Source organism: Triturus cristatus, chromosome 11 (assembly GCF_964204655.1).
Source record: "Triturus cristatus chromosome 11, aTriCri1.1, whole genome shotgun sequence".
NCBI classification, from domain to species: domain Eukaryota; kingdom Metazoa; phylum Chordata; class Amphibia; order Caudata; family Salamandridae; genus Triturus; species Triturus cristatus.
In genome coordinates this window covers 930,953,091-930,968,947 of record NC_140594.1, presented here as the reverse complement: position 1 = coordinate 930,968,947, position 15,857 = coordinate 930,953,091, and the positions used below count along the sequence as shown (strand labels likewise).

At 48.1% G+C, this 15,857-nt stretch overlaps 1 protein-coding gene across 1 annotated transcript in view; it reads left to right on the top strand.

The window, feature by feature from the left end:
- WDR33 (WD repeat domain 33) overlaps nt 1–15,857 on the top strand; it is a 1,021,886-nt gene that overhangs the window by 94,964 nt on the left and 911,065 nt on the right. Inside the window, exon 2 of the mRNA XM_085634920.1 lies at nt 5,261–5,488. Coding sequence (XP_085491046.1) covers nt 5,285–5,488 — 204 coding nt within the window. The 5' untranslated portion in view covers nt 5,261–5,284. The remainder of the gene's footprint in view (nt 1–5,260; nt 5,489–15,857) is intronic.

The window sequence follows — 15,857 nt, the reverse complement described above, 5'->3', positions numbered from 1 at the left end:
CCCCGCCGCCGTCTTCGGATGACTTCGTCCCCAGTTTTAGCCCCGGTCCGGCGTTGGAGCGGCACCCCCTGGCGCCGATGGATGAGCATTTCATCTACCACCCGGCTCCGTCCTTTCTACCTGTCTACCAGGAGATGGATGACGGGGATGGGTCTGAGGACCCTCTGGCACAGCAGTGCCAGTTTAGTCAGGACTGGGCAGATGAGCTGGGTGATGCCAGTTGTCTTGACACTTCACCTGACACTTGCTTCATCTCTCCTCCCTCCGTGGCTACGGAGGAGGGTGCAACTTATTCTGTGGTGCTGCGCAGGGCTGCCAAAGCCCTTCACCTGGTGCTCCCTGCAGCGGCTGTGAGGACTAACCTCACTGAGGTGCTTCAACCGCCAGTAAGCTCTTTGGAGCCTCTACTGCAGTTCAATGAGGCACTCGCTGACGTTCTGATGGGCACCTGGTCCAAGCCCTCCAGTCACTCCTGTGGACCGGAACGGAACGTGGCCTGGCACCACCGCGCTTCTCCTGACGACCCCAGCTTTGTCAGCGCACCCCACCCCTGAGAGTCTGATTATCCAGGCCTCTACGTCCCAGACCGCCTTCCCGTCCGCTCCCCCGGATCTGGAATCCAAAAGGTTGGAACAGTTTGAGAAGAAACTGTTTTCCTCCCTCAGTTTGGGGTTGCGGTCTATTAATACCGCGTGCCTTTTGGACCATTACACCCACTCCTTGTGGGATACGGTTGTGGACGTGCTGCCCCAGTGTCCGGAGGAGGCCCGGACACGGCTCGCCCAGGCTCTTGCTGAGGGGCAGCATGGTACTCCATTCGATGTGGGCTTGACACCACGGACTCGCTAGGTAGAGCGATTGCGACGACGGTGACTATTCGTTCCACAAATTTATCCGGGGATGTCCAGAGCACACTCGTGGACATGCCCTTCGATGGCCGTCGCCTTTTTGGCGACAAAGCGGATAGTGCGCTGGAGCGCTTTAAGGACTAAAGGGCTACGGCCAAGTCCTTTGGCCTCTCTGCCCCGCGCCCGCAAACTTCCGCTTTTCGCCCCTTTCGTGGCCAAGGAAGGGGCGCCCCCGCACACCCGTCTAGCCACAGGCTGCAGAACCAGCCTCCACGAGGACGTGGATTCCGCCGTGGCGGAGCAGGGGGACAGAGCCGGTCAGCTCACATCTGCTCCCGCAGCATCTGCCTCAAAGCCTTCCTAGTCCGACCTTTCAGGCCCATTCCATGCCAGTGGGAGGCAGTTCGCCATCACCTGCTCCACTGGCGTACCATCACGTCGGACAGGTGGGTGCTGCAAATTGTCCGAAGGGGCTACTCCCTCCCCTTCGAGGGGACCCCTCCAGCCATGCCACCGCAGTACTGTCAGGGGATCACTTGCAACTTCTGCAGAAGGAAGTTACGTCCCTCTTGGGCAAGGGGGCCATCGAGCGCGTTCCTGGCCCAGAAGTAGGTCAGGGTTGTTACTCCCACTACTTTCTGGTTCCCGAGAAGGGCAAAGGGGGCCTACGCACTATCTTGGACCTCAGGAGCGTCAACGCCTTCCTTCGAAAGGAGAAGTTCAAGATGCTCTCTTTAGCTCAGGTTCTGGCTGCCCTAGACCCTGGAGACTGGATGCTAGTGTTGGACTTGCAGGATGCGTATGTCCACATCCCCGTCCTGCCGGCCCACCGGCGTTACCTGCGGTTCACGGTAGGCCAAGAGCACTTTCAGTTTACCGTGCTCCCCTTTGGCCTCACCAGTGCCCCTCGGGTGTTCACAGCTCATCTGCGCAGATTAGGGGTTCCAGTCTTTCCCTATCTCGACGACTGGTTGTTGAAGGCGGGCTCGCCCCAGGCAGTCGTCTCCCAGGCAGTCGTCTCCCACCTCGAGACTACGGCCGACCTCCTGCATTTGCTGGGGTTCTCCATCAACGTGCTGAAGTCGCATCTGAGTCCCTCCCAGAAGCTACTTTTCATTGGAGCAGTTCTGGACTCGGTGCTGTTTCGGGTCTATCCTCCAGCACAGTGGGTTCGGGATATTCATGCTCTGATTCCGATCTTTCAGCCTTTATCCTGAGTTTCGGTAAGGATGGTCCTGCGGCTTCTGGGTCTGATGGCCTCCTGCATCCTGCTGGTACATCACGCCCGGTGGCGGATGCGGGCTCTGCAGTGGGACCTGAAGTTCCAGTGGGCTCAACATCTGGGCAACCTGTCCGACCACGTCCTGATCTCGGAGGGCACTGCAAGACAGTTGCAGTGGTGGCTCACGGACCGCAATTGGGTCAGTGGCAGACCCCTCTCCCTACCCCAACCGGAGCACGTAGTGGTGACAGATGCGTCCCTCCTGGGATGAGGGGGCCACATGGGAGAGTCGGAGATCAGAGGCCTCTGGTCTCCAGCGGAGTTCCGGCTCCATATCAACCTATTGGAGCTGTGGGCGATCTGGCTTGCACTGAATGCATTCCTTGCCTCTGTACGGGGAAGTGTAGTGCAGGTGTTCACGGACAACATCACCGCCATGAGGGATTGCAACAAACAGGGCGGGGTGGGATCGTAGACCCTTTGTTCGGGAGGCTCTGCGCCTATGGACATGGCTGGAACATCAGGGCATCACCCTGGTGGTTCAACACCTGGTGGGCTCTCAGCTGCCGGTGCATGATGGATCACGAATGGCGTCTGAACTCGGACGTGGTGCAAGGCCTCTTTCAGCGATGGGGAGAGCCTTGGTTAGATCTATTCGCCACCGACTAGAACGTACGTCATCAGTTCTGCGCGTTACAGTTTCCAAAGCGGCTCTCGCTCGGAGACGCTTTTCGTCGCGAGTGGAGTTGTGATCTGTTGTATGCCTTTCTGCTTATACCCCTTCTGCCCAGAGTGCTGAAGATCAGGCTCGACCGGGCCCAAGTCATCCTTGTGGCTCCGGATTGGGCACGAAGATACTGGTATCCCGAGCTACTCAGTCTGTCAATCGATCCCCCGATTCGACTGCCTCTTCAGGAGGACCTTCTGTCGCAGCAGCAGGGGACGGTCCTCCAGCCGAACTCTCCCAGCCTCTACCTCCATGCGTGGAGATTGAGCGGCGACAGTTGATGCCATTTGACTTGCCTCCTGAAGTCTGTGACGTCATTCTGGCAGCCAGGCGTCCCTCCACTAAAACAGTATATGCCTGCAGGTGGAACAAATTTGTGGCATGGTGCACAGCAAAGGCTGTGGATCCCCTTTCCGCCCGTCTTTCTGAGGTTCTCCTCTTTCTTCTTTCCCTGGCCCAGCAGGGCTCTGCTCTGGGCACCCTCAAGGGATATCTTTCAGCTGTTTCTGCCTTCTTACGGCTTCCTGATCAGCCTTCTCTTTTCAAGTCCCCTGTTGTTGCTAGATTCTTCAGACATTACTCACATGTCTCCTCCTGTCCCTTTCGTAATGCCTCAGTGGGACTTGAACCTGGTGTTAACCTATCTGATGTGCGCTCATTTTGAGCCACTTCATAATTTTACTCTTCGTCTTCTGACTCTTAAGACTGCTTTCCTGCTTGCCATCACCCTCTGCCAGAAGAGTGAGTGAGCTCCAGGCTTTTTCTTCTAAACCTCCTTTCCTCTCTGTCCACCCGGACAAGTTTGTTGTAAGGACTCGTCCTTCCTTTCTCCCTAAGGTGGTAACTGCCTTTCACATCAGACAGTCTGTTACATTGCCCACCTTCTTCCCGCCTCCGCATCCCTCGAAAGAGGGAGAGGCTCCACCGTCTGGACCCAAAACGTGCGCTCTCCTATCTGGACAGCACGAAACCGTTCTGGGTGGACGACCAACTCTTCGTTGGCTATGTGGGCGCTAAGGAGGGGAGGGCGGTGCACAAGCGAACCATCTCTAGGTGGGTCATTTTGTGCATTAAGGCCCGTTATTCCTTGGCTAAGAAGGAACCTCCTGTGGGGCTGAGGGCCCATTCCACTCGGGCCACAGCGGCTACTACTGCCATGGGACGGGAAGACCCTCTCCAGGACATTTGTCAGGCAGCAACGTGGGCCTCGCTGCACACGTTTGCCAAGCATTACTGCCTGGACAGCCAAGTCCGGAGAGAAGGCTTCTTTGGCCGTTCCGTTCTCCAGGACTTCCTGGTGTGATCTTGGTTCGCAGACCCACCACCGGAGTTGGTATTGCTGGGCTATCTATTCTAAGGTAAGGAATCTAACTAACGCGTTTCTTTCAGATGAACAAGTTACTTACCTTCGGTAACGATAGATCTGTAAGAAATATTAGTTAGATTCCTCACCGACCCACCCATCCTCCCCGATCTGCGAACTGACATCTAGGGTTAAGGTCACCCCTTTCAGGGCCCTAGATTCATGGCACCAGTGTCGGTTTCTTGCATGGCTCTGTGTTGCTAGCGTGGAAAGCTATGTACAAGAACTGACGTCAGCGCGCGAGGTCGGTGTCCAAGTACAACAACGACGTCATCCCGGTGATCATGACGACGGACGCGGAGCCGCAGACGACGCCTAGCGACGCGCAAGGGTATTGCTGACAAAATCTTTCCGGATCCAGCCCGACGCCTGGGGATATTCTAAGGTAAGGAATCTAACTAACTAATGTTTCTTATAGATATATCGTTACCGAAGGTAAGTAATTTGTTTGTTAGGTTAGTCGTCCAAATGACCTTTGGGTTCCTTGCCATGCCTACCTGGTCCTCACTGGGACAGATACAGGGACTGGTGTGGAGGAAAGCAAACTGGTGACCTGTTTTATAGCAGAATGTGCAGACTGAAGCTAACAGATGAAAATTCCCGTGATATAACAGGACGACTCTCCGAAGTGCCACAGGGGGAGAGCAGCAGCAGCAGCTGCTTCTGATGGGATGTAGGTCCCTGAGACTGGAGTTTAAGGGAATTTGTGCCAAGTTGATGGCTGAAGCTGTTAAAGTGGTGTGCTGTAAGTAATCTGCTCTGTCCGATGTTGACCAGTTGACAATGTGAAAATGTCTGCTCTTCTGTTTTACACAACACAAGTGATGTAAGGTATGATTGTACCTGATTGGTGCTGTCACTTTTTGTAAGGTTGTAAAACTTTAAAATGAAGTTAAAAATAAAGCACGGAAAACTGATTTTCTACAGCTTTGTGTGTAGTATTCCTGAATTTTCTTAATCACCTCAATCTATTTCCCCTTTCATCTCTCCTGTTGTGTTCCTCTGCAAAAAGTCTGAATTAAAGTTCAAGCTATATATTCTTCTCGTTGTAAATGTCCATGGATTTTGTTATTTTTTGATCCCTCTACTTTTGTTTTTAGTACACCTGCATTGCAGTTGAAACCATGGCAATGGAAATTGGCTCCCCGCCTCGGTTCTTCCACATGCCGAAGTTTCAGCATCAGGCTCCACGTCAGCTCTTTTATAAGAGACCGGACTTTGCCCAACAACAGGCCATGCAACAGCTCACCTTTGATGGGAAACGAATGAGGAAGGCAGTCAATCGGAAGACTATTGATTATAACCCATCAATCATCAAATATCTAGAGGTGAGTTCGAATGTAGGGTTTCATTTTTTGTGGGTGTAGTCGTCCGGGCTCTCATTAAGGCAAACATGCCATAGGCAGCCACCATTTAGGTGGTTACCAGTCTAAATCGTATTGTGCAAAGAATGTACATTAACTCTATACTGTGAATCTCTTATGTCAATACAGCCTTACTGAATGATGTCCTGTCATCCGCCTAGGCTTCTGCAAGTTACCTGGTTGCAGAAGACTAGTTCACATATTTGGTTATTTTGTGTAAATGAGGGTGGGTTGGTCTTTAAGCCTACTCTCTAGGAGATGTTTCACATCTACACCAGTTACGCTGAACACTTGGTAGACAAGGGTGTTTTTTTATTATGTCCACAACAGCAGTCATGTTTTCCTGTAAAAATTTAAGAATGCAGTAGTGTTCTTTTTTTTCCACATACCTACTATTATGTGACTAAAGATCCTCACGTCTTGCTTTTGTCATAATCACTATGCAAACATTCTGTAATCGGTCGCCACAAAGATAAAATGGCATTCCCAGCATCTAGGACTGAGAACCACTGGTTAAATAACCCAGTTGGGATGAATCTTTCTTTGATGTGACACAAAGCACAACATGAGAAATGTTTGTATTTAAGTCCCTGCGCATAACGAAACAGTGCACCAGAATGGACTACCAAGTCAATAGCATTCTTCATTAACTCTGCAGATTGTAAATATGCTTTCTGCATACAATATAGCAAGTGGCAAGCATCTCTTACTGGGAAGCACTTCTAGCTCAAGTATTGATTTTGACAGGTCATTGCACTTTTCATATACATAACAATCACTGCAAATACAAACAATATTACTCTGTTTGTTGAATGTAGTAAGAACCTTTTGTAGCAGAATTCCAATTGACACTGTTAGGTGTTTTCCAAACGTCTGGTGCCATGTTTCCACCACTATCCCAGGTGCTTGGTGACAGCACTCTTTTCACATATACCTATCACTGCACCTTGCATTGAATGTTTAAAGCCTGGGGTGTTTGGCAATTCACCTACTATCGATACTGACTCGCTAGAAAAGGGGGCTGATGTATCGAAGGGTTTCACCCATTCTCTGTGGGTAAATGTGATGGTACATATTGGGAATATTCTTATGAAGCCAGCCATTTTATCTATCAGTGAAAGAATAAAATGTAGCCAAAATATCCAACATTTTGATATTTCCTGATTCGCTACAGTTTATAAAATAATCAAGTTAAGACCTAAAACATGCTTCTAAACCCTGCAACTTTACACCAAAGACCACAAAACTGAAAAAAGCATATATGACCTCCCTAAAAAGCAAAACTCAAGCAGAACGATGTTAGCCCAGCTTTTTTTAGCTGCTACCTTCTATAACATAGCTACATTGTATTGGCCCTCTCAGGAAGAAATTAAGATTACTCTTTCACTCTCCTTTTCCTTTCTTTGATTGGCATTTAGTTTGTAGTTCAGGAGGTGTTTTTTCAGTGTTTATATGTTTACATTGGTGAGGCTATTTCCATTTCAGTGGGGTTTTCTCAGTTATTATAGGTTTAAACCTGTAACAGGAAAGCTTGGGTATATATCAGCGGTTATTTTATTTGTCTAACTTTGCAACTAATTCCCTCTACAATCAGCTGCACAACTCTTCTTTTAATCCATTTGCTATATTCAGATTGGTCTCCCTAAATTATCCAATATGTTTACACGCCGTCTTTGATATTTCCTGTTGGGTCTTAAACTTCATCTGTCTTCTCAGTGTTACAGCTGCATACTTCGCTTTTAACTAGCTAGATTATTTTGCTCTATTTTCGTCTGGTGTCAATAACACTCCATACAGGATACTATACAGTTAGGCAGACTGTAATGTGCTATTCTCCAGTAGTGGATCTTTCATAGATTCACATGCTTGAATCATTTCCCGTAGTCCAAGTGGGAGTTCCAAAGTATCATGTCAAACAATCATATTAGTAGCATAGGCTATAATGGCACTAGGCCATGAATTTAATAGCCTGTCTATTACCTTTTTAAAAGGGACCAAACTTGGTCTATGGCCAATCAGAGGACAGCACCCTCTAGAAACTTCCCCACAGAGGGTAGTTCTCTCCCATTTTCTACCGCACGTCATGTGAAGGGAGACTTGCTGAGCTCTGCTCAGTTTATTCTTCAAACCTTCTGATTTCAGGAAACATCTTCTCAGGTCAAATTAATATTTCCCTTGGACATTCTGACCATGTCCGAGCATTCTAAGAAGGGATTATTCACGCAATGTAACTCCAGTAGTAAGAACAGACTATATAGTGATGATCCTCATAAAAAGTGCACGTATTGTTTCTCTTCTGATCACTCAAAGACTGTAAAATATTTCGCATTTCTCACAGAAGACCCTCAAGGACAGAGAGGCAAGACTACTGTTGTGCCTACAGAGAATTAACTCTAAAGAAAACCCTGTTTCTGAGGGTGAGAGCGATGATTCTTTTACATCTGGCAAAATGCTAAAAGGGGATAGATCTCTGATGAAGAGTCTTCTGACTCCTGGTCATTCTAAAAAATATCAGTAGAAGTTGCATGATAGACCTTCCTTAAAGGTTCCTTCCAAACCTACGATGCCATCTGAAATACAAATGTCTGGCAAAAATTCTTCTAAATCCCTTCCGTTGATGACAGAAACTACAACTGTGGCAAAAATAAAGATTTCTCCCTCTTAGTCTGTCGACAACGTTGACGTCTACATTCACTACGGCGGCATCACCATTAAAAACACGGTCCCCGACAGCTTTGACTACAATAGTAATATGTAGATTGCTGGTGACATCGGAGTAGATTCCTGTGTCTCCACCTCTGTCGACGAAGCATTCATCCAAGCGCTCAACAACAAATAAGTCTACTCTGTCAACAAAGACCTCTATCTTGACGGACCTCTTAACCTCTTCAATGCCCGTGACGAGCTGGTCTCGTCATGGGCCGCGGTAGCGCTGTGCCCATGACGAGACCAGCTCGTCACAAACCCCGCCCGCTAATGAAACGGCCGGCACAGGGCGGGGAAAGGGGCGGGCACTGAAGGGGTTAAAGAAAACAGTCAACAGAACTCTTGTCCACCACGATATTGATGATTGCAACTTCGTCGACGGCAGTTCAGTCAGAAAAACATGATTTGCTTGGAAAAACACAAAAATCCTTGTTGACGACCAGTAGTGTTGAATTTAATATCTACTTATCCATGGGGCAGGTTGCTACATAAATCTGCTTGACCTTTAACAAAATACACTTGTCCCTTTGGTGCTGTGTAGTGCGGCTACAAATTAGGGCAGCAATCTCCTCATATAAGAGCTCTGATGTAGCCTCTCTGATTATGCAAGGGCTCATACCATAGTAGTGTTTGAATACTTGCAATCCCCTTATGTTACCACGTTTCTGCAGATCTACATACTGGGGCTTAAGGTAGTGATGAGCAACCGTTCCAGGGTTAGAATACCCTTTTGAGTCTGTGCAAACCTACTAACTTGCATGTTTTAAGGGTTTTCACCAACTCTTCTCTAATCTGTTTCCATATTGAGAAATGTTGGCAATTTACTCCTGACAATGACAGACGTAAACCTTCTTCCAGAGTTGGGGAAAAAAGTGGTTGGAGGGAAAGTGAACTTGCAAACACTCAGATTTTCGCACGAGATCTACACATGCATATTTGCTCATGCGAAAATGCAGTTCACAAATATTTTCTAGGAGTACTATTTCTTGAGCTACTTCTTTACATTCTTGGGATTTTACGAAAGCCATATAGCTGCACTTAATGCAAGGACATATACCATGGGTGCACTTTTGAGACTTACTTTAATAAATGGGCCTCAAATTTGGTCTGGCCTTGACCGTGACCTTTTGAGTTTATTAAGTCTCCCTCCTCTCACTTTCTCCTCTCCTTCCGCTCTTTCTCCTTCCGCTCTTTCTCCTTCCGCTCTTTCTCCTTCCGCTCTTTCTCCTTCCGCTCTTTCTCCTTCCGCTCTTTCTCCTTCCGCTCTTTTTCCTTCCGCTCTTTCTCCTTCCGCGCTTTCTCCTTCCGCGCTTTCTCCTTCCGCGCTTTCTCCTTCCGCGCTTTCTCCTTCCGCGCTTTCTCCTTCCGCGCTCTTTCTCCTTCCGCGCTCTTTCTCCTTCCGCGCTCTTTCTCCTTCCGCGCTCTTTCTCCTTCCGCGCTCTTTCTCCTTCCGCGCTCTTTCTCCTTCCGCGCTCTTTCTCCTTCCGCGCTCTTTCTCCTTCCGCGCTCTTTCTCCTTCCGCGCTCTTTCTCCTTCCGCGCTCTTTCTCCTTCCGCGCTCTTTCTCCTTCCGCGCTCTTTCTCCTTCCGCGCTCTTTCTCCTTCCGCGCTCTTTCTCCTTCCGCGCGCTCTCTCCTTCCGCGCGCTCTCTCCTTCCGCGCGCTCTCTCCTTCCGCGCGCTCTCTCCTTCCGCGCGCTCTCTCCTTCCGCGCGCTCTCTCCTTCCGCGCGCTCTCTCCTTCCGCGCGCTCTCTCCTTCCGCGCGCTCTCTCCTTCCGCGCGCTCTCTCCTTCCGCGCGCTCTCTCCTTCCGCGCGCTCTCTCTCTCTGCGCGCTCTCTCTCTCTGCGCTCTCTCTCTCTCTCTCTCTCCTCGCGCGCTCTCTCTCTCTCTCTCTCTCTCTCTCTCTCCTCGCGCGCTCTCTCTCTCTCTCTCTCTCCTCGCGCGCTCTCTCTCTCTCTCTCTCTCTCTCTCCTCGCGCGCTCTCTCTCTCTCTCTCTCTCTCTCTCTCTCTCTCCTCGCGCGCTCTCTCTCTCTCTCTCTCTCTCTCTCTCTCCTCGCGCGCTCTCTCTCTCTCTCTCTCTCTCTCTCGTCTGGCTTCACTGTGAGTGACCGCATTCTGCTCTTTCACAAGGAGCATATCGGCTCACAAAGTAGTTTTGTTCAATGCCAGTAACTGTGGCAGTGTGTGCTTTGAGACCAAAAACAACTTTTGCTTTTGCCAATGATTTTATAATGGTGAGGGCCCTGCAGCTCCCACGCCAATAAGGTTTTACAAAAACCATGCCAAAACAAGTCACACATTGACAATTTCAGATCTACTGGCTTTGCCAGTGCTTGTTTACTTTTGTGTCCAATAATCTTATTGAAACTGGTAACACTGATTTTCTTTTCTGAATATTTTTGGGAAATACTAGTATGCATCAACGTGTTGGTAAATAATGCTGCAAAGAAATGGTACCTAACATTTTACAGTGGTTTAGCTAAATGTTTTTTTCCTGCTTTCATTTTTTTATGAACAATTTATTTTGAAAGCAAAGAATCCTCAATCTTGCTTTCAAGCTTCTGCATTCTGGGAGCATTATACATTGCCTCATATTTCTAAATTTTGAAGACATGTTAGTATCCGGGTTCTCTGGTTGCACAGGTAGGTACTTGTGTCAAGCAGGGAACCTTTCCTCTAGTCAGGGTAGGGGGGTACACTCCAACAATAACCCCTGCTCACCCTCTAGGTAGCTTGGCGTGAGCAGACAAGGCCTATCTCAGAGCGTTCAGGTTAAGCATTTGTGAACACACACCCAGTAACTCAGTGACAACCCCACAAATGGACTCCACACTGTGATATAGAAAAATACTATATATATATATATATATATATATATATATATATATATATATATATATATATATATATATATATATATATATATATATATATATATATATATATATATATATATATATATATATATATTTTTTAGGCTTAGCACAAGACTAGATAACGTTTAAACGGCCCACAATACTTATTAAACAAAGAGTTCTTGGTTTTAGCGTTGTTTTAAAGTTCTGTGCGCGTCGTTCCTGTCTGTACGCTTCGTACACGGTAAAAGCTGCTTGGGAACGGGTCTCACACGCACTGTAGGCGCTTCGGGATGAAGCGTACACCCTACGGTGCGAGCAGGCACAGTACCTTTACTTTTGGTGACTTCGTCACGGATGCTGCGCTGACATCAATCGCGATGTGCGGTACGTTGTCCTCCTGGTGCGATGCGTACTACGGTACGTTAGACCTTGGGCGTGCAGGGCTTCAGGGGACGGTGCGTAGGTACGGTGCGTTCGTGCCGTACCATGCGATCAGCAATCTTGATTCGAAGCGCTGGGTACAAGCGAACAGTACGCTCCGCACAGGGGAGACGTACGCGACTACCGTACGCACCACAGCCTTTCCAAAGCAGGGGAAAGGAGCGTACGCCGGCAGTACGGTTCGTAGGGGATAGTAGCAAGTACGGTTCGTAGTCCTTCCGTTACGGTGCGAGCTCCGGCTTGTAGGGGCCTGTTAGTCGCGTTGCTCAGGCTGGACGATACCTTACTTTGCGGTGCGAGCTACGGCTCGTAGAGGGGCCTTAGTCACGTTGTTCGTGCCGGACAGCGGGGTACCAGTTTTCAGGGGGTACTCTGTGATCAGCGCGACGTACGCAGCAGTTCGAGTCGAAGATGCGGGGAAAACGGTCCGTTTTCCAAGGCGATTTAACGGCGGTGAAGTCCACTGGTCCTGGGACTTCGTTCAGAGGGCAAGCTCACTCACAAGCCCTTGGAGATCTCTCAGCACAACTCAAATAAAAGTTCCTTGAGTCTTTTCTTCCTCTTCTTCAGCAGCAAGGCAACCACTGGAGGCCAATCCCACAGGTCAGGGACAGTACTCCTCAATGCAGCTTTTCCAGTTCCTTCAGGTCTGACGGAGGTTTCTTCTTGGCAGGACAGGATCTAGTTTCTTAGGAGCAGGGCTCCTACATTTATACCACAAATCCTTTGTTCTCTCAGGCCAGGGGGGCCCTTGCCTAGTTCAGTCCAGTTCTGGAGCACTTTGTTGATGCGATGCAGGCTTCTTTTTTCAGGGTGCAGGGCAGAGCTATCGGACGCTCCACAGGGGGCGGAGCCAGCATTGTGGTGGCAGAGCACATCCCTATTCAGAGTCCAGGTGTACTCCTCCCACCCATCTATATGTCAATCTTCCTATTCACCACCAGGCTACCTAGCCCTGCCCATCTGGGTTTCCCCAGCCCTGTCACTCACACAAGCCAGACAGCAGATACACATCACGCAGAGGCAGGCTGAAATGGTTAGGCAAGCAAAGGCCATCTTTCTAAAAGTGGCATTTGCAAACGCAGAATATTAAAATAAACGTTACTAAAAGATGTACCTTATTATTCTGAGTTCAGGCATACTAAACTCTATCTTCTACCATGTTCCCTCGGTCTGTTAGGATCATAGGATGTAACAATCTTAACAGCCCATTCTGGCCTATGAGAACAGGGTAGCCTTACAATAGTGACAAACGAAAATGGCTGTAATTCACTATTGGGACATGCCACACACATCAGGGCTTGTCCTACCTTATGCTCACAATGCACCCTGCCCTTGGGCCTACCATAGGGGTGACTAACATGAAGTTAAGGGAAGGTTTAGGGACTGGCAAGTGTGTGCATTTGCCCAGTCAGCATGTCAGTACCAGACTGCACGCAGGTTCTGCAATGGCAGACCTAGACACATTTTACCCGGCTGCTTCTGTGGGTGGCACAACCAGTGCTGCAAGCCCACCAGCGGCATTTGTATTTACACGCCCTGGCACTCCTGGTGCACTTTACTGGGGTCTGATAGTAAACCAAATAAGCCAATCATGGAATCCAACCAACATACACATTTTACATAGGGAGCACTTGCACTGTGGCACTGGTTGGCAGTGGCACAGTGCTCTGAGCGGCCAACACCATAAAAACACATGAGGCACAGCGTAAAAAGTGGAAGGGAGACTCACGCCAAGGTGCCAGGTTTAACACGTGTACACGTTTTTATTCTTGAACCACTGTCATTAGTGCAGTCAGAGTTTACAACATTTACTTGGAGCGCTCACCCTAATAATAAAGGCTTTCAATTAATGAACCATAAATACAAGTTTAAACCGCATCAACATATGGAAAAAAATATTACCTTAACTACAGACCATGCCCTTTCTTGATCCATAACATGGTACTGCAGTATGGCAGCCAAAGTGTTTGTGCTGCTTGGGGTTGGGCCTACTTGTCCCATGAACAAAATACACATGAAAACTTGTTGCCCTTGACCCCACACAATATGTCCTGGGCATCGGGCTATAGGAATTCCACATCCCTGGACGACTGACTTCTCCTCGACGGAGGTCCAGAATTTAACATTCTCAGCACCTTTAACACCTCTGGTGCCATTATAGCGCCTTTCATATGCTGATAAACCCAGTGCTGATGTGATTCTTCCAATTTATACATCTCCAAGCGAGGTTTTTCCTTTTCCACCAACAGTTACTGGATGAAGAATCCGCAGAGGAAGTCAGGACTTTGAGGATGATCAATACTTTGAAGAGGATTATTAGCAACATCCTGCATATATGCCTCAAGATCGCAAGATTGGTTTATCCAAATGTCTTTGGAATTAGTAACCAATCTCCAAGGCATATTACAGGATTATTATAAACTGTTTCCAGAACCTGTTTCTTCTACACCTACCCCTTGACTTCAACCATCAATGCAGTCTTCACAACAAACGCCACCACCTTGGCCGCGCACATTACAAATTTCAGAAACTCCTCTGTCGTCATCGCTAGCAGATCCACCTGGTCCTGACCCTTAAGCTTCGGATGGTGATCAAGGAGGAGGAGAGATTCGGGATCGCACATTCACTATTAATGAGTGGGATGACTATCTGATAACTACACCATCTCTTCTGGTTGCACCTCCGGTGGATTCACCTCCAGGTGATATAAAAGTTTTCCATAACATCATGGAAAGAGCGGCAAAACCTTTTCATTTACCTTTCATTACAAAACAGGCAGGCTGTTTCTTTACAATTGTAAAGAATCAATGAAAAAGATTGCTGAGGGCTATTCCCATTATAGATTTTATATGGCAGGAGGGAGTACGTATAATGAAGAACCCGGCCACGGTAGCAGCGGTTACGCCCAGGTTGGATAAGATATAAAAAGCGCCTGATGCTCCTGCATTCCTTAGCTGACAGCCAAGACAAGGTTCCGTCATTTGTCAAGCAGCCCAAAGATGCTCCATAATTCCTGCCATCCCCTATCACAACACCACCAGATGGGGAAGGACGTCACCTTGACATGATTGGGAGGCTCTTTTTTCAGCATTGCAGCAATAATGGAGCAGTGTATTCTCTAGCAATTCCTAGGCAGATTTGACAACAAATGTGTTCTCGGATATCGCACAATATAGCGATCTATTGCCAGAGAATGTTGAACCTGATGGCCAGTAGATTCTCCTAGAAGGCGAACTAACTTCTTCGAAGAAAATTGACAGTGCCATTGATATATATCCAACCGGTTTCTGACAACTGGCTGGGGCAGCAGTTCTTCACAGGCACGGCTGGCTAAAAGCAACAACGTGCAGACCAGAAGTCCACACGAAGATCCTGGACATGCCCTATGACGGGAAACCAATGTTCGCAAAACACATTGCCGAAGCTCTGCAAACTATTAAGGTGGATACTGACACAGCCAAGTCCCTGGAATCATTGCAATTTCGCAACCAATTTCGAGGAGCCAGAGGAAAAAATTCCTACTATTGCAGAGGGGGATTCCTGAATTTTAGGCAACAATATCAGCCTTACCAAGGGCAATACTGACCACAATATGCGCAGCCGTACAGCCAGCCATCTTCAGCAGCCTACAAACAATCAACAAGAGTAAAACGGCACACACAATCAGTTCAAAGTGCTCCACTATGATCAGCCCCACAAATATTCACCAAGTGCATTGCCCCAGTGGCAGCCCTTCTAAGACTAAACTGAATTCAAGTCTTCCCGTATTTAGACGATTGGCTAATAAAAGCTCCAAGCCACAGAGACACTGCACTATGCCTTTAGTTATTCAAAAGTTGGGTCTCATACCTAATCTACAAAAAACAACTCTCCACCTGAGAACAATATTTAAAAAACATATATTTTCTTTATTGGTATTTTGTAAAGCGTTACATTACAGGATGAGAAAATGTTCAACAATACAAACGTGCACATGTTACTCAGAAATCAACATTAACAAACGCCCTTTAGGACAGAGCAACACAATTTTTCTGTGCCACCGACATGCTTCCATATATAATATAGTTTAAACCTTGCTTGTCTAGAACCTTTTACAATAGCCGAGCCTTCGATCCATTCGACATTACATTACTCGATCTAATTGCCTACATCTATGGGGGGGCGGTGGGCTTTATGTAGGTTGCTTTCACCTCTGACTATGTAACTGCTCTCTGATCTTGCTGTTGTGCTCTCAACCAGCCTAAAAAAGGCCCCCAGATATCCGTAGGCCTGGATGTAGTGGGCATAAGCTCCCAATACACTGACAGCTGAGTTTGGCAAAACCT